Below are 22,183 nucleotides of genomic sequence, written 5' to 3'. Positions count from 1 at the left end.
TTCCCCTTCCCTCTTTTTCTGCTCCCCACTCTGGCCCCTTACCTCTTCTCCCCACCTGCCCATCATCTCCCCCTGGTGCCTCTCCTCTTTCCCTTTCTCCTGTGGCCCACTCTCCTCTCCTATCAGATTCCTTCCTCTCCAGCTATTTGCCTTTTGTGATTATCACTTCCCAGCATCTTACTTCAACCACATACCTGGCCTCACCTACCATCGTACTCCTTCCCATCCCCCCCCCCACCACCTTACTCTGGCTTCTTCCCACCCAGCCCCTTCCTTTCCAGTCCTGATGAAGGACGTTGACCCACAATATCAACTGTTTATTCATTTCCAGAGATACTGCCCAACCTGCTGAGTTTCTCCAGCATTTTGTATGTGATGCTCTAGATTTCCAGCATCAGCAGAATCTCTTGCATTTACAATACAATAGATCTACCTTGATAAAATAACTCCTATCCATTGCACTATTTGTAGATTTCCTTACTCAATTATCATTATCATATTGTTTGCTGTTTGTTTCTTGGTTGGAGATTGTTTCTCATGGATATAAAGTGCTTAGCTTCTGATGCAATCATCCTCCATCCTAACGGAAATTGGATTAAGCTTCGAGAATCATGTCTAGTTATTTGAATTAGATGATGAATTGAAATTTTTTAAAAACTCAATTTCGGGTTAATCATCATCTTTACTAGTCTAAGTAAACAACAGCAAAGGAACATCAGAAATTAATCATTCAACAATTAGTTTTCCTTTAGGTCTCAGCTCTTCTACTGCAGAAATAGCACTTTCTTAACTGAGATGCACAGATAAATTCAAATCATGCACAAGGAATGTAGCAACATCAGTTTCCACATGTACTGGCAGCATCAAGTCACCACTATTTTTAAATATCATACTACTTGTCTTGACACCCAGTATTGCACCACAAACTTTCTCCAACTCAGTACTGGGAAATCTACAGATGATGTTTTCTCTTCCTCTCCACAATTTCTGTTCTACACATCAACCTCCATGACATTAGTCTGAAGATTGGGGGACCTTTTCATCAAGCAGCTTTGCTCCATCCACAAAAAGCAGGATTTCCCGGTAGCCAAACAATTTAATTCCAATCCCCATTTCGATTCTGTTATGTTGGTCTATGGCCTCCTCCCACTGCCATGATAAGGCCACTCTCAGGTGAGAGGAGTAACACCTATATTCTGTCCGTGTAGCAACCAGCCTGATGGCATGAACTTCAATTTCTCCAACTGCCAGTAATGTTTCCCCTCTGTCTCCCCTCTTAATACGTCTCCTCTCCAGCCTATCATTTCCCTGGTGCCCCTCCTTCTTTCCTTTCTCCCATGGTCTACTCTCCCCTCTTATTAGATTCCCTCTCCTTCAGCCCTTCGCCTTTTCACCTATCACCTCCCAGCTCCTTACTTCATCCCCCCACGTGGCTTCACGTGTCAGCGTCTAGCTTGTACTCCTTCCCCTCACCCACCTTCTTACCCGTTTATTTCCAGTCCTGATGAAGAGTTTTGGCCCAAAATGTCGACTGTTAATTGCTGCCTGGCCTGCTGATTTCCTCCAGAATACTGTATGTCTTGTTCAAGAATATCCACAATGCCAATATGATGCTTAATCCTGACACACATCTCCAACTACATATCTGTCATGACTAAGAAAGTCTATTCCCACCTCCAAAACAACTTTCATCTCTGATCCCACCTTAGCTCTAGTGCTATTGAAACCCTCATCTCATTTTAGCACATCAGATGGAAATTCTAGTACACCCAAAATGATGTGCTGAATGGATCTCAGGACAGACATGATGGGAGGCTGGTAGGTGCAGCGAATTACTTTCTCGAAATCTGAAATATGCCACTCAATGGTTTAGTTTGTGGCAAGCCATTGTGGAAGTCCATAGGCCCTAACAGTCTTTTAATCTTGTATTACAGGGAGTGGGAAGGAGAATGGAAAGAGAAGTATCCAAGCTCACTGCTGCTGTGTTCACTAGTGTTCAGAGTGGGGAAGGAGAGGGCAAAGACACTGATGTCTTGCATTGCTAAGGTTGGAATGTGTGCTACAATCAGGCTCTAAATTCAGAAATCAGAAGAGCAAAGGGATTTGGAAGTCCTCATACAGGATTCCCTAAAGGTTAACTTGCAGGCAGAGCCAGGGGTAAGGAAGACAAATGCAATGTTAGCATTCATCTTGAGAGGATTAGAATATAAAAACAATGAGGTAATGCTGAAGCTTTATAAGGCATTGGTTAGATCACACTTGGGGTATTGTGAGCAGTTTTGGGCCCCTTAACAAAGAAAAGATGTGCTGGCATTGGGGACGGTGCAAAGGAGATTCACAAGAATGATCGCAGGAATGAAGGGTTTAACATACGAGGAGCATTTGATGGATTTGAGCCTGTACTCATTGTAAATCTGTGGAATTCATTTGCACAGATGGCTTTGGAGGCCAAATCCTTGAGTATATTTAAAGCAAAATTGGATAGATTCTTGATTAGTTAGGGCATCGGAGGTTATGGGAAGAAGGCAGGAGAATGGAGGTAAGAGGGATAGTATATCAGTCACGATGAAATGCTGGAGCAGATTCATTGGGTCTAATGGCCTAATTCTGCTTCTATGTTTTATGGTCTTATGGTCAAATTCAAATTCACAACTCCAAATTACTACGATGATTCTCGTTATCAGTAAACACCTCCTACCTATAACTGTGAGAAATCCAGGTTTCTCCATTTCTGACCTCTTGAATTGTTCTACCACAACTGACTACTTTCAGCATTCAAGGCTCTCTAATCCATAATTCCCATGTTAAACCTCTCAGTCTCTCTTCCTTTTACCCAGTTTCCCTCGGGATCAATAAAGTATATCTAGCTATCTATCTATCTATCTACCTAATATACACTTAAAACCTATTCATTTGACCATGTACTCAAGACACCTGCTTCAATATCACTTTGGTCGTTGATCTGAATGTACCTTCATAGTATAAATGCAATGGGTTGTATAAATACATGTCTTATGGTCTTATGGTTGCAGAAAAGTATTCTAGTGACAAAGAAATCAAATAACTATATTTCTAAAGTGTGAAAATATATGTTTATTTACCTTATTCTCTGTTCCGACATGGTCTCCTCCTGTAACAATAAATCTTAGAATTTCAGGAAGGTGATCTAGCAGGGCATCCAAAACCTAGATTGTGCAAAAGAATGAAACATGCGCTTAAGCACATTGCCATATCAGAAAGTAAACAAAAGTAATTATTAAAAAAATATAAGGAATTGTTTTGCATTTTGTGAATAATCTTTACATAAAATATTTTCAAAAAATCTGCCCACTTTTCAAGATAAAGATTTGAAAGATTAAAGCTTTATGTTTCACATGTACAACATTGAGCAAAATGTGCTGTTTGCATCAAATCAAATCACAAGGATTGTGTCAGGGGCAGCCCACAAATGTCACCATGCTTCCAATGCCAATATAGCTTGTCCATAACTCATTAATCCTGATTTTACTTCATTGGACTGTGGGAGGAAACCAGAGAACCTGGAGGAAACCCATATGGTTATGGGGAGAATGTACAGACTCCTTATAGTCAATAATGGGAATTGAACTGATCATACAGCTATCGCTATAGAGTGTTGCACTAGCCACTAGGCTACCAAGCTGCCCCATAGTGATCAATACGCAGAAGACGTCGTCTTTCTAGGTACCAATGACATGGGCTGGACAAGTGACAAGGTTCTGCAAAGTGAGTTTAGGCAATTAAATGCTAAGATAAAGGGCAGAACCTCCAGGGTTGTGACCTCAGGATTGCTACCCATGCCACATGCTAGTGAGGCCAGAACTAGGGAAATGATACAATTTAGCACGTGGCTAAGAAGTTCATGTAGGAGGGAGGGCATAAGATTTTGGATCATTGGGTATGTTATTATGTGTGTACGTAATAAAGAACTTCTGTTCCCAGTGCGCAATGCAAGCGGTTCACCCAGAACTGGAAGTGATGTTGGTGAACGGGACAGACACATGCTCATGGCAGGCTGAAGGTCCCGAGTAAGATACGGTCGAGTGTAAGCTATTTTGTAAATCTGTAAATAAAACACTTCTAGGTAAAGATAACAATTACAGTGAACATTGGTTATCAAGCGATATTGAGGCAAAAAAAGTAATCAGGAGGGCTAAAAGAAGGCATGAAGTTGCCCTAGCAGACTAGGTGAAGGAGAATCCTAAGGAATCTACAGCAAAAGAATTTTGCTAGGAGCAAAATGATTGCAAGAGACAAAACTAGTCCTGTGGAAGATCAAAATGATAATCATGTGTGGAGCCAAAAGTGGTGGGAGAGATGTTAAAGAAATTTTTTGCATCTGTATTTACTCAGGAGAAGGACACAGAATATGCAGAAGTGAGGCAAAACGGTGTCAACTTCATGAACCCCATAAAGATTACAGAGGAGGAGGTATTTGCTGTCCTTCACACCCAAATTAGAGTCAATATACCCCCAGATCCTGACAAGATGATCCTTCAGACCCTGCAAAAGGCAAGAGCAGAAAATGCCGGGACCCTAGCATAGATACTTAAATCATCCTGAGTGACAGGTGAGGTACCAGAAGATCGGAGAATAGCCGATGTTGTTCCGCTGTTTAAGAAAGGCTCAAAAAATAAACCAAGAAATTATAAGCCAGTGAACTGGACATCAGTAGTGGGAAAGTTATTGGAAGGGATTCTAAGGGACTGGATATATAAGTCATAGTCATAGTCATAGTCATACTTTATTGATCCCGGGGGAAATTGGTTTTCGTTACAGTTGCACCATAAATAATAAATAGTAATAAAACCATAAATAGTTAAATAGTAATATGTAAATTATGCCAGTAAATTATGAAATAAGTCCAGAACCAGCCTATCGGCTCAGGGTGTCTGACCCTCCAAGGGAGGAGTTGTAAAGTTTGATGGCCACAGGCAGGAATGACTTCCTATGACGCTCTGTGCTGCATCTCGGTGGAATGAGTCTCTGGCTGAATGTACTCCTGTGCCCACCCAGTACATTATGTAGTGGATGGGAGACATTGACCAAGATGGCGTGTAACTTAGACAGCACACTCTTTTCAATTTATAATTTATATAATTTATACTTTATACTTTATTGTCGCCAAACAATTGATACTAGGACGTACAATCATCACAGCGATATTTGATTCTGTGCTTTGTGCTCCCTGGAGTACAAATCTGTAGTAAATATTAAAAATTTAAATTATAAATCATAAATAGAAAATAGAAAAGGGAAAGTAAGGTAGTGCAAAAAACCAAGAGGCAGGTCCGGATATTTGGAGGGTACGGCCCAGAAACAGGACAGGATCCGTTCAGCAGTCTTATCACAGTTGGAAAGAAACTGTTCCCAAATCTGGCCATACGAGTCTTCAAGCTCCTGAGCCTTCTCCCAGAGGGAAGAGGGACGAAAAATGTGTTGGCGGGGTGGGTCGTGTCCTTGATTATCCTGGCAGCACTGCTGCGATAGCATGCGGTGTAAAGTGAGTCCAAGGACGGAAGATTGATTTGTGTGATGCGCTGGGCTGTGTTCACGATCTTCTGCAGCTTCTTTCGGTCTTGGACAGGACAACTTCCATACCAGGTTGTGATGCACCCTAGAAGAATGCTTTCTATGGTGCATCTATAAAAATTAGTGAGGGTTTTAGGGGACAGGCCAAATTTCTTTAGTTTCCTCAGGAAGTAAAGGCACTGTTGGGCCTTCTTGGCAGTGGACTCTGCTTGGTTGGACCAAGTCAGGTCATTTGTGATATTGACCCCGAGGAACTTAAAGCTTTTGATCTGTTCCACTTGCGCACCACCGATGTAAATGGGGTTGTGCAGTCTGCTACTCCTTCTGAAGTCAACAACCAATTCCTTCCTCTTGCTGACATTGAGGGATAGGTTATTGTCTTCGCACCATGCCACCAGGTTCTTAATTTCCTCTCTGTACTCAAACTCATCAAATATGACTATTTGAATAGACATGGACTGATTAAATATAGTCAGCATGGCTTCATGCATGGTAGGTCATGTCTACCATGGCGTTTTTCGAGGAAAGTTAATGAAGGCAAGGCAGTAGATGTTGTCTATATGGACTTTAGCAAGGCATGTGTCGAGATCCCACATGGGAAGGTTCAGTTACTTGGCATTCAAGATGAGGTAGCAAACTGGATTACACTTGGGCTTTGTGGGAGAAGCCAGAGGGTGACAGTAGATAGTCGCTTCTGACTGGAGGCCTGTGACTAGTGGAGTGCTGCAGGGACTGGTGCTGGGTCTGTTGTTGTTTGTCATTTATATCTACAATTTGGATGATCATATTGATAAATGGATCAGCAAATTTATGGATTACACCTAGATTGGGGGTTTAGTGGACAGTGAGGAAGGCTATCAAGGCTTGCCGTGGGATCCGGATCAGCCTAAAAAATGGACTAAAAGATGTCTGATGGAATTTAATGCAGACAAATGTGAGGTATTGCACTTCATAGTACGCAGGAGGACGATGGCGCCTAACGGTGACTCCTTTGCTTGTTATTTCTAACAGCTCTATTTTGATTTTTGATATCTCTTTTTTTCCCTTTTCAAGGCTCTTTTGAAGATGCTGACTTCAACTCTTCGTAGAAATGGGACCTCTTGGGGCCTCACAACTGACTGTTTTTCAATATGTCAAGGATGCGGCCTGGAAGATTAGCACGCCTTCAGGGTGCCAGATTTTTGTGGCTTTGGAAGCAGGCAGATTCAAGGCCAGTGCCACCTCCTGATGTGTTATGGGAGTACACAAAAGATCGTAAGCAGCGAGCTTGCTGCTGGCTCTGTGCCCAAGGACCCGAGTTCTTTGGGCACAGAGCTCGGAAAAAGCGACGCAAAAGACTTTTAACACCATAAATCTGCGAGTTGTTTTGTTATGTCTCTCTTCACGTTGTGAAACAGGGACACTTCCTTTTCCCTTATTAGGGAGAGAGAGAGAGCCTGTGGTATGTGAAATACTGAGTGAAAGAGTAGTCTTTGGGGTACTGCAAGTCTGTGTCTTCATTGATGTTTTGCTGCACTCTTGAGTGCTTGGTGGAGGGGGTGCAGATGCCTTTTTGCTGGTAGGGGAGGGGGGCTGTTGCTTTGCTGCTGCTTATGCATGGTGGGGGGAGCTGGCGGGGGGATTTGGGGTTCTAACATTTAACTGTCATTCATTCTTTGGGGCACTCCTCTGTTTTTGTGGATATTTGCGAGGTAAGAGAATTTCAGGATGTATATTGTATATATTTCTCTGACATTAAATGTACCTATTGAAACTAGGGTAGGTCTTACACAGTGGATGGTAGGGCACTGAGAGTGCAGTAGAACAAAGGGATCTGAGCTCCATAATTCAGTGAAAGTGGCGTGACAGTAGATGGTGTGGTAAAGAAAGCCTTAGGCAGATTGGCCTTCATAAATCAAAATATTCAGTACAGGAGAAGGGATGCTATGTTGAAGTTCTATAAGACATTGTGGAAGCCTAATTTGGAATATTGTTTGCAGTTTTCATCACCTACCTACAGAAAAGATGTAAATAAGGCTGAAAGAATACAGAGAGAATTTCAAGGATGTTGCTGGGTCTGGAGGACCTGAGTAATGTGGAAAGATTGAATCAGTTAGGCTTTATTCCTTGTTTTCATTGCTCTCCAAATGACTTAAATGTTTGAAGAGACCAAGAAGTTGATTGTGGACTTCAGGAAGAGGAAGTTGGGGGAACATGAATGAGTCCTCTTCAAGGTATCAGCAGTGGAAATGGTGAATAGCTTCAATTTCCTGGGTGTCAACATCTTTGAAGATCTACGTATTCTGGGCCTAATTTTGTGATGCAACTTTTTTTTCCACAAAGAACACACAAGAGTGGCTATATTTCATTAGGAATTTGAGGAGACTTGGTATAAGAACAGAAGACATCGGAGCAGAATTAGGCTACTCATCCCATCGAATCTGCTCTGCAGTTCCATCATGGCTGATTTATTATCCTTCTCAAACCCATTCTGCTGCCTTCTCTCTTTAACCTATGATGCCCTAACTGATCAGGAACCTACCAGCTCCTGCTTTAAATATATTCAATGACTTGGCCTCCAAAGCTGTCTGCAGCAATGAATTTCATAGAGATTCACTGATCCCTGGTTAAAGAAATTCCTCTCTGTTCTAAATGGACATCTCTCTATTCTGTGGTTGTGCCCTCTATCCTGGACTTGAGATCCCCCTTCAATCTTCTAAATTCTAGTGATTACAGACCCAGAGCCATGAAACACTCTTCATATGTTAACCCTTTCATTCCCAGAATCATTCTCATGAACCTCCTCTAAACCCTTTCCAATACCAGCACATTTTTTCTTTTATAAGGAGCCCAATGCTGCTCACAATACGCCATGCAGTCTGAGCAATGCTTCATAAATCTCAGTATCAAATCCTTGCTAGAATATTCAAGCTCTTTCAAAATGAATACTAACATTGTATTTTACTCCCTTACCATTGGCACAATCTTCAAATTAACCTTTAGGGAATCCTGCACTAGGACACCCAAGCCCCTTTGCGTCTCTGATCTTCAAATTTTTTCCCAGTTTAGAAAATAGTCTATGCCTTTATTCCTTCTACCAAAGTTCATTACCAACTCATTCCAACACTATATTCCATCTGCCATTTTTTTTGGCCCATTCTCCCATCTGTCAAAGCCCTTCTGCAGACTCACTGCCTCCTCAAAACTACTTGCCCCTCCAACTATTTTTGTATTATCTGCAAACTTGTCTACAAAGGCATCAAGTTCATCACCCAAATCAATGACATGTAACGTGAAAAGCAGTCCCTGTGGAACACCACTTGTCACTGGCAGCAAACCAGAATACTCCCACTTTGCCTCCTGACAATCAGCCAATCTTCTATCCATGCTAGTATCTTTCCTGTAATCCCATGAGCTCTTACTATGTTCAGCAACCTCATGTATGGCACCTTGTTAAAGACGTTCTGAAAATCCAAGTATACAGTATCTACTGACTCTCCTTTGTCCCTCCTGCCTGTTATCTCTTCAAATAAATTGTCAGGCAAGATTTTCCCCTAAGGAAATTATGTTGACTTCGGCCTGTTTTATCATGCGCCCCCAAGAACCCCAAAACCTCAACCTTAATAATGGCCTCTAACGTCCTCCCAACTACAGAAGTCAGGCTAACTGGCCAATAATTTCCTTTCTCTGCCTCCCTCCCTTTTTAAAGAGTGGAGTGACATTTGCAATTTTCCAGTCCTTCTGAACCATTCCAGAATCTAGTGATTCTTGAAAGATCATTACCAATGCTTCTGTAATCTCTTCTGCTACCTCTTTCAGACCCCTTGGGTGTAGTCCATCTGGTCTTATCTTCCTTCAGATCGTTACTTCCCAAGCAACTTCTCCTTTGCAATAGCAACTACACTCACTTCTGCCCCCAACATTCTCAAATTTCTAGCAAACTGCTAAAGTATTCCACAGAAAAACAAACACAAAATACTTATTAGGTTAGTCCGTCATTTCTCTGACCCCCAATACTACCTCCCCAGCATCATTTTCCAGTGGTCTAATATGACTCTCGCCTCTCTTTGATGTATCTATCCTGCACCTTCCAAATTACCCCCAGAAACTCCAGCCATTGCTGTTCGGACATTATCCGTGCGTGACAGTGTCCATTTCCCATCAACTTTGGCTCCTCTCTCATGCCTCCGTAATTCCCTTTACTCCACCCTAATACCGATACATTTGACTTTATCTTCTCCCTCTCAAACTGCAGAGTGAATTATATCATATTATGATCACTGTGTCCCAAGGGTTCCTTTATATTAAGCTCTATAATAAAATTTGGTTTATTACACACCCAATCAAGAATTGCCTTTTCCCTTGTGGGCTCAGCCACAAACTGCTCTAAAAAGCCATCTCATAGGCATTCTACAAATCCCCTCTCTTGGGATCCAGCATCTTCCCTTATTTCCAATCAGTTCTGGTTGCAAACTCATGTTTCATTGTACATTCTAGTGGAAGCCTGGTTCACCTGATATTTACTGTTGGAAGCCAAGGGTAAGAGGATACAATAATTGATTCAGCATGACAGGTAGACATTGGCCAGCTGCATAACCAGCTGTTAATGTTCATGTGGAATTGGCAGGAGGTACAGTGCTGGTCATCTGTGCCCAGCTCCTTTCAGGTCACTTTCCTTTAGGGAGAGTATGGCCTCTCACCTCAGTCTTTGCAGGTAACAAAGACTCTTGCAAATTTCGGCAGATGAATCGTGGAGAGCATTAGTGTGTAATGCTTTTGTAGAACAAATGCAGCTTTTTCTTCATTCTTTTCTTTCCTAATCACTTCCTCGCCTCTGCTTATAACCTGCAAACTCTGCTGCTAGCATAACTATTAAACTATTCTAACCAGATGCATCACCATCTGACATGGAGGGGTCACTGAAAATGCTGCAGAAAGTTGTAAATTCAACTAGCTCCATTTTCTAGGATCAGCTTCTTCCTCTCCACCATCAGATTTCTGAATGGACAATGTCTCCATGCACTACTTACTAATTTAATTTTTAAAATATTTATAGTTTTTATTATGTATTTCACTGTAGTGGTGTTGCAAAACAGCAAATTTCATGACATCTGGGAGTGATATTAAACCTGATTGTGAGTCAGTTTTGTGCTGCAGTTGTGGTTATGATATAAGCTGTAGCCCACGCTTGACTTGTCTCTCCTCATTTTCTCCATCTTTGCTGGTGAAGCCAATACTTAATTTTTACCAGTGACATATGCACGATGAGCAGATTGGAGTTTATTTTCTGCAATGCTCCATTACTCCTTTCTTACAATTACAGGAGCTAACTCTGGACTTAGATGGGCGAATAATTGAAAGCAGTCACTGCTCATCCTTAAATCTCTACCTGCTCTGTGAATGCAAGATGAGCTCTCTGCTGAATAGATCAGAGACCCTTGGCTTCCTGCAGACATGGCTGTCGCATCTGTAGCAGAATACTGACTATACCTTGAAAAAACATTGTTTGTAAAGCGCTTTGAAAATTCTGGATTGCAAATTACAAACGTTTAGTTTCTCCTTTGATCTGCGTTAAATATGAAACAAAACTTCACATTATGTAATACAATTAAGGAAAGTGGGCACAGACGAAAAATCTATAGCACTAAACAAAAATCCTTAAGTATTGCATGGAAATTGTAATGAGTGGCAAATGTGTTTGTGCATTGAGAGCCACAAATTAATGACTCTATAAATCAGAAAAGGTGCTCATAGAATCGGTAGAAAACAGGATATTCTTAGAAAGCTGATTTTGAAGACTTTTATTTAAAAGCCAAAATTCAGCAAAAATAGGAATTAATTTCTAAAAGAAGACTGGTGATAAATTATTTACCTTACCTCTAATGATTCATCTTGCAAGAGTGCAATTAGTTCTTTGTGAACTACATGAACACCGGAGCCTAGCAGCTTAATGACCTGAGTGGAAAAAATGCACAAAACTTTCATCCATTTGAGGAATATTACAATCTAGCAATAAATGAACTGAGTACTCACCAAAAATACTTCAGAAAGACCTTACAAGGGATTCAAATTGTTTAATTATATATCTATTGACTGAAAATATTCCAGTAACTTTTTGGTTTATTAAATTCTACATCAACTACTGAAATTTAGTAAATAACAGTAACATTTTGCAACAGGAAATGCAACGTGGCAAATCTGCCAAAACGTACATTTTGGCATAACCTCTCCTTCATTCATTTCGTGTCTGTCCATGACCATGATCGTACTAGGCAAATTTTTCGACAGAGATGGTTTGCCAGTGCCCTCTTCTGAGCAGTGTCTTTACAAGATGGGTGACCCCAACCATTATCAATACTCTTCAGAGATTGTCTGCCTGTCATCAGTGGTCCCATAACCAGGACTTGTGATATGCACTAGATGCTCATACGACCATCCACCACCTGCTCCCATGCCTTCTCGTGACCATGAGTGGCGGGCTAAGCAGATTCTACACCATGTCCAAGGGTGACCAGCAAGCCAGCGGAGGGAAGGAGTGCCTTACACCTCCCCTGGTAAAGATGCATTTTCACCCCACCACTCTTTACCTCTCCTCCACTCTGCAATTTACAACCGAACAAATCTCCATTCATTCCGCTGTGCAATTGAAATTTCTTCAGCCAAGACCAGGATTAGCCATAGTCATAGTCATACTTTATTGATCCCGAGGGAAATTGGTTTTCGTTGCACCATAATTAATTAAATAGTAATAAAACCATAAATAATTAAATAGTAATATGTAAATTATGCCAGGAAATAAGTCCAGGACTAGCCTATTGGCTCAGGGTGTCTGACCCTCCAAGGGAGGAGTTGTAAAGTTTGATGGCCACAGGCAGGAATGACTTCCTATGACGCTCAGTGTTGCATCTCGGTGGAATAAGTCTCTGGCTGAATGTACTCCTGTGCCCAACCAGTTCATTATGTAGTAACTTAATTCTTAAATTCTTCACATATATGAAGAGTAAAAATCTTTACATTACATCTCTGTCTGAATATGCAATGGGCAATTTATAGTAATTTATAATAAATATCATATACAACAGGAGTCAATATAGCATAGAAATACAATTGTATCAGCGTGAATTAATCAGTCTGATGGCCTGGTGAAAGAAGCTGTCCCGGAGCCTGTTGGTCCTGGCTTTTACGCTGCCATACTGTTTCTCGTATGGTAGCAGCTGGAACAGTTTGTGATTGGGGTGACTTGGGTACCCAATGATCCTTCAGCCCATTTTGATGCATCTGTCTCTGTAAATGTCCTGAATAGTGGGAAGTTCACATCTACAGATGTGCTGAGCTGTCCTACGACTGAGGGAAGTACAGTTCCCATACCAGGCAGTGATGCAGCCAGTCAGGACGGTGAGGGAGCCCTCCCTTACCACCTGCTGGTGATCTGACAGGGAAGTCCAGGAGCCAGCTGAAAAAGGCAGGGTGAAGGCTGAGGTCTCTTTTTCAATATTTTTATTAGTTCTACATAAAAGAATACAGAGTACAAGAAAGTATATATAAAGGTCAAAAAAGACAACTACCAATTACGTTATATCTATCCATAATAACAATCTCATTTCCCCCTATTCATGTAGGTTAGTAAAAGTTATATTGAAATATACTAATTTATTACAAAAAAAAGAATCTAACCCCTACCAAGACCGAAACTGTTTATTAAGGAGAAAAAAAGGTAAAATACCTTCTCCTATAATAAAAATTAATAATAGCCGACATCTAAATTTAAACAACGAATTGAGGGTTTCGAAAGTTTTGAAAATAATTCAGAAAGGATCCCCGCGATGTTTGAAAGTCTTGACGAGATTCAGAAATTGAACAACGAATCTTCTCTAAATCTAAGCATGACATAACGTTGCATAACCATTGAGCATGAGTAGGAGGAGAAACATCTTTCCATTTAAACAAAAGCACCTTCCTAGGGATAAGAGAGCTAAAGGCCAAAATATGTAAATCAGATATCTTCAGCTTGATATCTTGTCCTGCACAATACCGAATAGGGCCATCAGAGGATTAGACTTAAAATTGACCTTGAAAAGTAGAGAAAAAGTTTGAAAAACTTCCTTCCAATATTTTTCAAGGCATGGACAAGGTCAAAACATAGGAAGGGAGTTGAGAAAAAGGACCGCAAAGGTAGTAATCTCGGGATTACTGCCTGTGCCACGCGACAGTGAGAGTAGGAATGCGATGAGGTGGAGGATAAATGCGTGGCTGAGGGATTGGAGTAGGGGGCATGTACTCGTTGGAATTTAGAAGATTGAGGGGGGATCTGATTGAAACGTATAAGATCCTAAAGGGATTGGACAGGCTAGATGCAGGAAGATTGTTCCCGATGTTGGGGAAGTCCAGAACGAGGGGTCACAGTTTGAGGATAGAGGGGAAGCCTTTTAGGACCGAGATTAGGAAGAACTTCTTCACACAGAGAGTGGTGAATCTGTGGAATTCTCTGCCACAGGAAACTGTTGAGGCCAGTTCATTGGCTATATTTAAGAGGGAGTTAGATATGGCCCTTGTGGCTACGGGGGTCAGGGGGTATGGAGGGAAGGCTGGGGCGGGGTTCTGAGTTGGATGATCAGCCATGATCATAATAAATGGCGGTTCAGGCTCGAAGGGCCGAATGGCCTACTCCTGCACCTATTTTTCTATGTTTCTATGTTTCTATATGAATTAATGAAGCTTCTCCATTATTGTATCTGTCACAGTAGGGAGATATATCCAAATAAAAACAAGATAGCTTATCTTTAGTCATATGGACTCTATGTACCACCTTAAATTGTATGAAGGAATGGCGAGCACATAGCGATGACGTATTAACCAGTTTAAGAATTTCATTCCAAGATTCCTCAGATATTGATGTCTGTACGTCTTGTTCCCAGAGATTCTTAAGTTTGTCTAAAGGAACATTCCTCGTCTCCAGTAACATACCATAAATATTAGATATTGAACCATTATAAAAGGGTGTCAAATTAAAAATTACATCTAGTAAGTTCTTATCTGAGTTTATAGGAAATGTGCATAATTGAGATCTTAGAAAGTCTCTAATTTGTAGATATCCAAAAAAGTGAGTTTTGGGTAGGCTATATTTAGCTGACAATTGCTCAAACGAGAAAAGATTTCCTCCAACTAACAGATTCCAAAAACATTTAATACCCAACTTGTCCCATTCTTTAAAAACCAAATCAGTCAAGGAGGGTTTAAAAAAATTATAATAAATGGGACTAGAAAGGGAAAATCTCAATAAACCAAAATATTTTCTAAATTGTATCTAGATCCTCAGAGTATGTTTAACTATTAAATTATCAGTTAGTTTACTTACAAATAAAGGAAGTGAGGATCCAAGAAGAGAAATAATAGAAAATTTATTAACAGAATTAGCTTCTAAAGAAACCCATACCGGACAGTCTACACGATTAATATAATATAGCCAAAATGTAAGATATTGTATATTAACTGCCCAGTAATAAAACCTAAAATTAGATAAGGCTAAACCTCCAGACTTTTTAGGTTTTTGAGATGAATTTTATTTAAACGAGGATGTTTATTTTTCCATATATAGGAGGATAAAATAGATTCAAGAGAGTCAAAAAACATTTTCGGAATAAAAATGGGTAAAGCCCGAAAAAGATATATAAATTTAGGTAGAATATTCATTTTAATAGAATTAATTCGTCCAATCAATGATATTGAAAGAGGTGACCAATTTAATAATATCTTTTTTACATGGTTCAATAAAGTAAGAAAGTTTTCTTTAAACAGGTATTTGTAATTCTTAGTGATTGTTACACCCAAATAAGTAAATTGATTCCTTACAATTTTAAAAGGAAGATTAGTATTAATTGGTACCAAATTAGTTAAAGGAAATAATTCACTCTTATGTAGGTTCAATTTATATCCTGAAAACTGGCTAAAATGGGAGTGTAAAGAAAGTACACAAGGTAATGAAATCTCAGCATTAGAGATCAAAAGCAATATATCATCAATGTAAAGCGAGATTTCGTGGGTGATACCTCTCCTTAAAATACCACAGATATCATTAGATTCTCGAAAAGCGATAGCAAGGGGTTCTAACGCTAAATCAAAAAGCAAAGGACTCAACAGACAGCCTTGTCTAGTTCTGCGCTGAAGTTTGAATGGTTCGGAACTTTGAAAATTAGTAAGTACTCGAGCAGAAGGAGATAAATAAAGTAGTTTAATCAATTGAATAAAATCTGGTCCAAAATTAAATTTTTCTAAGGTTTTAAATAAATAATTCCATTCAACCCAATCGAAGGCTTTCTCAGCATCTAAGGATATCACACATTCCGATATCTCCTGAGAAGGAGAGTAAATAACATTTAATACACGGCATATATTAAAATGGGAATGTCAGTTTTTAATAAATCCAGTCTGATCATCAGAGATAATAGAAAGTAAAATATTTTCAATCCTACGAGCCAGAACCTTAGAAAGAATTTTAGTATCTACATGAAGTAATGAAATTGGCCTATATGAAGAGCATTCAGTTGGATCCTTGTTCTTTTTTAGGATAAGCGAGATAGAAGCTTCATAAAAAGATTGAGGCAAACTACCCAATTTGAAAGAATCCAAAAAAACTAAGTGTAACTGTGGTATAATTAATGAAGAAAAAGCCTTATAAAATTCTCCAGAAAATCCGTCTGGAACCAGAGCCTTCCCCAAGTGTAATGAACGTATAGCCTCGGCGATTTCCTCATAAGAAATGGGTTGATCTATCTGTTTGCAATTATCTGCAGAAACTGCAGTGATATTTAATTGATCTAAAAAATTGTTCATTACAGTATTATCTTTAGGGGAGTCAGAACTATAAAGTTTAGAATAGAATTCTCCAAAGCTATCACTTATTTCAGAGTAATCAGTTGTCCTATCATCATTAGTTTTGCAAATTTCTTTAATTTGTCGTTTAACTACAGAAGTTTTTAACTGGTTGACCAATACTTTGCCTGATTTATCTCCGTGAATGTAAAATTGAGTTTTATCTTTAAGAAGTTGAGTTTCAATTGGATTTGTTAACAGAAGATCACATTTAGTATTAACTTCAACACGTCTTTTATATAAAACAGGATCTGGAGCTGTAGCAAATTTTCGATCTAATTGTTTTAACTGATTGGCTAATTCAATTCTTTCTTTATTAGCTTTATTCTTAACACTCGCAGTATCAGAAATAATCTGTCCTCTAATATGGGCCTTGTAAGTATCCCATACAATAAGATTAGAAGTCTCTTCCTTTTTATTCTCTTCAAAAAAAATAATATGCTTCTCTAGAAATTTTAAAAATTCCTTATCAGAAGAAGACCAGGGAGTTTTAAAGATAAAAATATAGGAGCATGGTCTGAAACAGCAATCTCTTCATATTCACAGGAATGAACTGATGAGATCATTTGACTATCGGTAAAAAAAATCAATCCTGGAATATGTGTGATGAACGTTGGAAAAAAGCGAATAATCCCTAACTAAGGGCTGTAAGAAATACCAAACATCAACTATACCACACTTCAATAAAAAGGATGGAATAAACAAAGCTGATTTATTAAAAGACGTTGGTTTAGAAGATCATCGGTCTAAAATTGGGTCTAGCCAACAGTTAAAATCTCCTCCCATCACCAAAGAATAAAGATTCAGATCTGGTAAAAACGAAAAAAAGCATTCAAAGAATCCTGGGTCATCTACATTTGGGGTATACACACTGGCAAATACTATTAACTTATTATCTAGTTTTCCTGAGACTATAACAAAACGTCAATTAGTATCAGATACTACATCATGCTGGACAAAGGAAAGTGCATTATCTATAAGAATCGATGATCTATAAGAGTTAAGAGAAGTCAATGTTCATGCCATCAGGTTGGAGGCTACCCAGACGGAATATAAGGTGTTGTTCCTCCAACCTGAGTGTGGCTTCATCTTTACAGTAGAGGAGGCCGTGGATAGACATATCAGAATGGGAATGGAATGTGGAATTAAAATGTGTGGCCACTGGGACATCCTGCTTTCTCTGGCAGACAGAGCGTAGGTGTTCAGCAAAACTTCTCTAACTTCCGCTAATGCCCCACCTCCCCCTCGTACCCCATCCGTTATTTATTTATATACACACCTTCTTTCCCTCTCTCTACTTTTTCTCGCTCTCTCCCTCTGACTATACCCCTTGCCCATCCTCTGGGTTTTTTCCCCCCATTCCCTTTTTCCTTCTCCCTGGGCCTCCTGTCCCATGATCCTCTCATATCCTTTTTGCCAATCACCTGTCCAGCTCTTGACTCCATCCCTCCCCCTCCTGTCTTCTCCAATCATTTTGGATCTCGCCCTCCCCCTCCCACTTTCAAATCTCTTACTAGCTCTTCCTTCAGTTAGTCCTGACAAAGGGTCTAGGCCCGAAACGTCAAGTGTACCTCTTCCTAGAGATGCTGCCTGGCCTGCTGCGTCCACCAGCGACTTTGATGTGTGTCGCTTGAATTTCCAGCATCTGCAGAATTCCTCGTATTTATGTTTGCCACATCCACTCTGTCCATGCCTTTCAACATTCGAAATGTTTCTATGAGGTCTCCCCTCAGTCTTCTAAACTCCAAGGAATACAGTCCAAGAGCGGACAAACGTTTCTCATATGTTAACCCTCTCATTCCCGGAATCACTGTAGTGAATCTTCTCTGTACCCCCTCCAACGTCAGCACATCCTTTCTTAAGTAAGGAGACCAAAACTGCCCACAGTTCTCCAAGTGAGGTCTCACCAGCGCCTTATAGAGCCTCAGCATCACATCCCTGCTCCTATACTCTATTCCTCTAGAAATGAATGCCAACATTGCATTCACCTTCTTCACTACCGACTCAACCTGGAGGTTAACCTTAAGGGTATCCTGTACGAGGACTCCCAAGGCCCGTTGCATCTCAGAACTTTGAATTCTTTCCCCATTTAAATAATAGTCTGCCCATTTATTTCTTCTGCCAAAGTGCATAACCATACACTTTACAACATTGTATTTCATTTGCCACTTCTTTCCCATTCTTCCAATCTATCCAAGTCTCTCCGCAGACTCTCCGTTTCCTCAGCACTACTGGCCCCTCCACCTATCTTCGTATTGTCAGCAAATTTAGCCACAAAGCCATCTATTCCATAATCCAAATCGTTGACGTACAATGTAAAAAGAAGTGGCCCCAACGCCGACCCCTGTGGAACACCACTGGTAACCGGCAGCCAACCAGAATAGGATCCCTTTATTCCCACTCTCTGTTTCCTGCCAATCAGCCAATGCTCTATCCACGTATGCAACTTTACCGTAATTCCATGGGCTCTTATCTTGTTAAGTAGCCTCATGAGTGGCACCTTGTCAAAGGCCTTCTGAAAATCCAAATATACAACATCCACTGCATCTCCCTTGTCTAGCCTATTGGTAATTTCCTCAAAAAATTGTAATAGGTTTGTTAGGCAGGATTTTCCTTTAAGGAATCCATGCTGAGTTCTGCCTATCTTGTCATATGCCTCCAGGTACTCTGTAACCTCATCCTTGACAATCGACTCCAAAAACTTCCCAACCACCGATGTCAAGCTAACAGATCTATAATTTCCTTTTTGCTTCCTTGCCCCCTTCTTAAATAGCGGAGTGATATTTTCAATCTTCCAGTCCTCCGGAACCATGCCAGAATCTATCGACTTTTGAAAGATCATCGCTAATGCCTCCGCAATCTCCACAGCTACTTCTTTCAGAACGCGCGGGGGCATTCCATCTGGTCCGGGAGATTTATCTACCTTTAGACTATTCAGCTTCCTGAGTACTTTCTCTGTCGTAATTGTGACTGTGCACACTTCTCTTCCCTGCCACCCTTGAGTGTCTGGTATGCTGCTGATGTCTTCCTCAGTGAAGACTGATGCAAAAATACTCGTTAAGTTCCTTTGCCATCTCTTTATCTCCCATTACAATTTCTCCAGCATCATTTTCTATCGGTCCTATATCTACTCTCAACTGTCTTTTACTCTTCTATACTTGAAAGAGCTTTTAGTATCCTCTTTGATATTATTTGCTGGCTTCCTTTCATAGTTAATCTTTTCTCTCTTAATGACCTTCCTAGTTTCCTTTTGTAAGGTTTTAAAAACTTCCTAATCCTCTGTCTTCCCACTAATGTTTGCTTCCTTGTATGACCTCTCCTTTGCTTTAACTTTGGCTTTGACTTCTCTTGTCAACCACGGTTGCATCCTTTTTCCATTTGAAAATTTCTTCTTTTTTGGAATATACCTGTCTTGCACCTTCTCGCATATACTCCAGCCACTGCTGCTCTGCCGTCTTTCCCGCCAGTGTCCCTTTCCAGTCAACTTTGGCCAGTTCCTCTCTCATGCCACTGTAATTTCCTTTACTCCACTGAAATACCGACACATCAGATTTCGGCTTCTCTTTTTCAAATTTCACAGTGAACTCAGTCATGTTATGATCACTGTCTCCTAAGGGTTCCTTCACCTCAATCTCTCTAATCACCTCCGGTTCATTACACAATACCCAATCCAGTACAGCCGATCTCCTAGTGGGCTCAACAACAAGCTGTTCTAAAAAGCCATCTCGCAGACATTCTACAAATTCTCTCTCTCGAGATCCAGTGCCGACCTGATTTTCCCAATCCACTCACATGTTAAAATCCCCCACAACTATCAAAACACTGCCCTTCTGACAAGCCTTTTCTATTTCCTGTTGTAATTTGTAGTCCACATCACTGCAGCTGTTTGGAGGCCTATAAATAACTGCCATCAGGGTCCTTTTACCCCTGCGATTTCTTAGCTCAACCCATAAAGATTCTGCACCTTCCGATCCTATATCACCTCTTTCTAATGATTTAATATCATTTCTCACCAATAAAGCCACGTCTCCCCCTCTGCCTACCTTCCTATCCTTCCGATACACCGTGTATCCTTGGACGTTTAGCTCCCAGAGACATGCTTCCTTTAGCCATGTCTCAGTGATGGCCACAATATCATACCTGCCAATCTGTAGCTGTACGACAAGATCATCCACCTTATTCCTTATGCTGCGTGCATTTAAGTATAACACCTTCCAAGCACCTTAAAACTATACCCTCTCGTGCTAGTGATTTCAGCCCTGGGGAAAAGCCTCTGACTATCCACATAACCAATGCCTCTCATTATCTTGTACAACTCTATCAGGTCACCTCTCATCCTCGGTCGCTCTAAGGAGAAAAGGCTGAGTTCACTCAACCTATTCTCATAAGGCATGCCCCCCAATCCAGGTAACATCCTTGTAAATCTCCTCTGCACCCTTTCTATGGTTTCCACGTCCTTCCTGTAAATGAGGTGGCCAGAATTGAGCACAGTACTCCAAGCGTGGTCTGACCAGGGTCCTATATAGCTGCAACATTACCTCTCGGCTCTTAAACTCAATCTCACAATTGATGAAGGCCAATGCACTGTATGCCTTCTTAACCACAGAGTCAACCTGCGTCGGAGCTTTGAGTGTCCTATGGACTAAGGCCCCAAGATACCCCGATCCTCCACACTGCCAAGAGTCTTACCATTAATACTATATTTTGCCATCATATTTGACCTACCAAAATGAGCTACTTCACACTTATCTGGGTTGAACTCCGTCTGCCACTTCTCAGCCCAATTTTGCATCCTATCAATGTCCGACTGTAACCTCTGACAGCCCTCCACACTATCCACAACACCCCCAACCTTTGTGACATCAGTAAATTTACTAACCCATCCCTCCACTCATCCAGGTCATTTATAAAAATTATGAAGAGTAGGGATCCCAGAACAGATCACTGAGGCACACCACTGGTCACCGGCCTCCGTGCAGAATATCACCCATCTATAATCACTCTTTGCCTTCAGTGGGAAGCCAGTTCTGGATCCACAAAGAAATGTCCCCTTGGATCCCATGCCTCCTTACTTTCTCAATAAGCCTTGCATGGGCTACCTTATCAAATGCCTTGCTAAAATCCATATACACTACATCTACGGCTCTACCTTCATCAATGTGTTTTGTCACATCCTCAAAAAATTCAGTCAGGCTTGGAAGGCACAACCTGCCTTTGAAAAAGCCATGCTGACTATTTCTTATCATATTATGCCTCTCCAAATGTTCATAAATCCTGTCTCTCAGGATCTTCTCCATCAACTTACCAACCACTGAAGTAAGACTCAATAGTCTGTAATTCCCTGGGCTATCTCTACTCACTTTCTTGAATAAGGGAACAACATCTGCAACCCTCCAATCCTATGGAACCTCTCCCATCCTATTTGATGATGCAAAGATCATTGCAAAAGGCTCAGCAATCTCCTCCCTCACTTCCCACAGTAGCCTGGGGTACATCCCATCTGGTCCTGGTGACTTATCCAACCTGATGCTTTCCAAAAGCTCCAGCACATACTCTTTCTTAATATCTACATGCTCAAGCTATTCAGTCCACTGCAAGTCATCCCTAGAATCAGCAAGATCCTTTTCCATTGTGAATACTAAAGCAAAGTATTCATTAAGTACCTTTGTCATCTCCTCAGGTTCCATACACACTTTTCCACTGTCATTCTTGATTGGTCCTATTCTCTCACATCTTATCCCTTTGCTTTTCACATACTTGTAGAATGCCTTGGGATTTTCCTTAA

General features: G+C 40.7%; 1 protein-coding gene across 3 annotated transcripts in view; it reads right to left on the bottom strand.

Moving 5' to 3' along the window:
• Window positions 1-22,183, bottom strand: part of ppp4r4 (protein phosphatase 4, regulatory subunit 4) — a 287,977-nt gene that overhangs the window by 54,401 nt on the left and 211,393 nt on the right. For all 3 annotated transcript variants that reach the window (XM_063043403.1, XM_063043393.1, XM_063043412.1), the window contains exons 12-13: window positions 11,407-11,484; window positions 3,102-3,185 (exon numbers count right to left, since the gene is read on the bottom strand). In XM_063043403.1, the coding sequence (XP_062899473.1) occupies window positions 3,102-3,185; window positions 11,407-11,484 (162 nt within the window). The remainder of the gene's footprint in view (window positions 1-3,101; window positions 3,186-11,406; window positions 11,485-22,183) is intronic.

The sequence above is a fragment of the Mobula hypostoma genome, chromosome 1 (genome assembly GCF_963921235.1).
Source record: "Mobula hypostoma chromosome 1, sMobHyp1.1, whole genome shotgun sequence".
NCBI classification, from domain to species: Eukaryota; Metazoa; Chordata; class Chondrichthyes; order Myliobatiformes; family Myliobatidae; genus Mobula; species Mobula hypostoma.
Note: the sequence above shows the minus strand (reverse complement) of the source record. Positions and strands in the feature narration are given on the sequence as shown.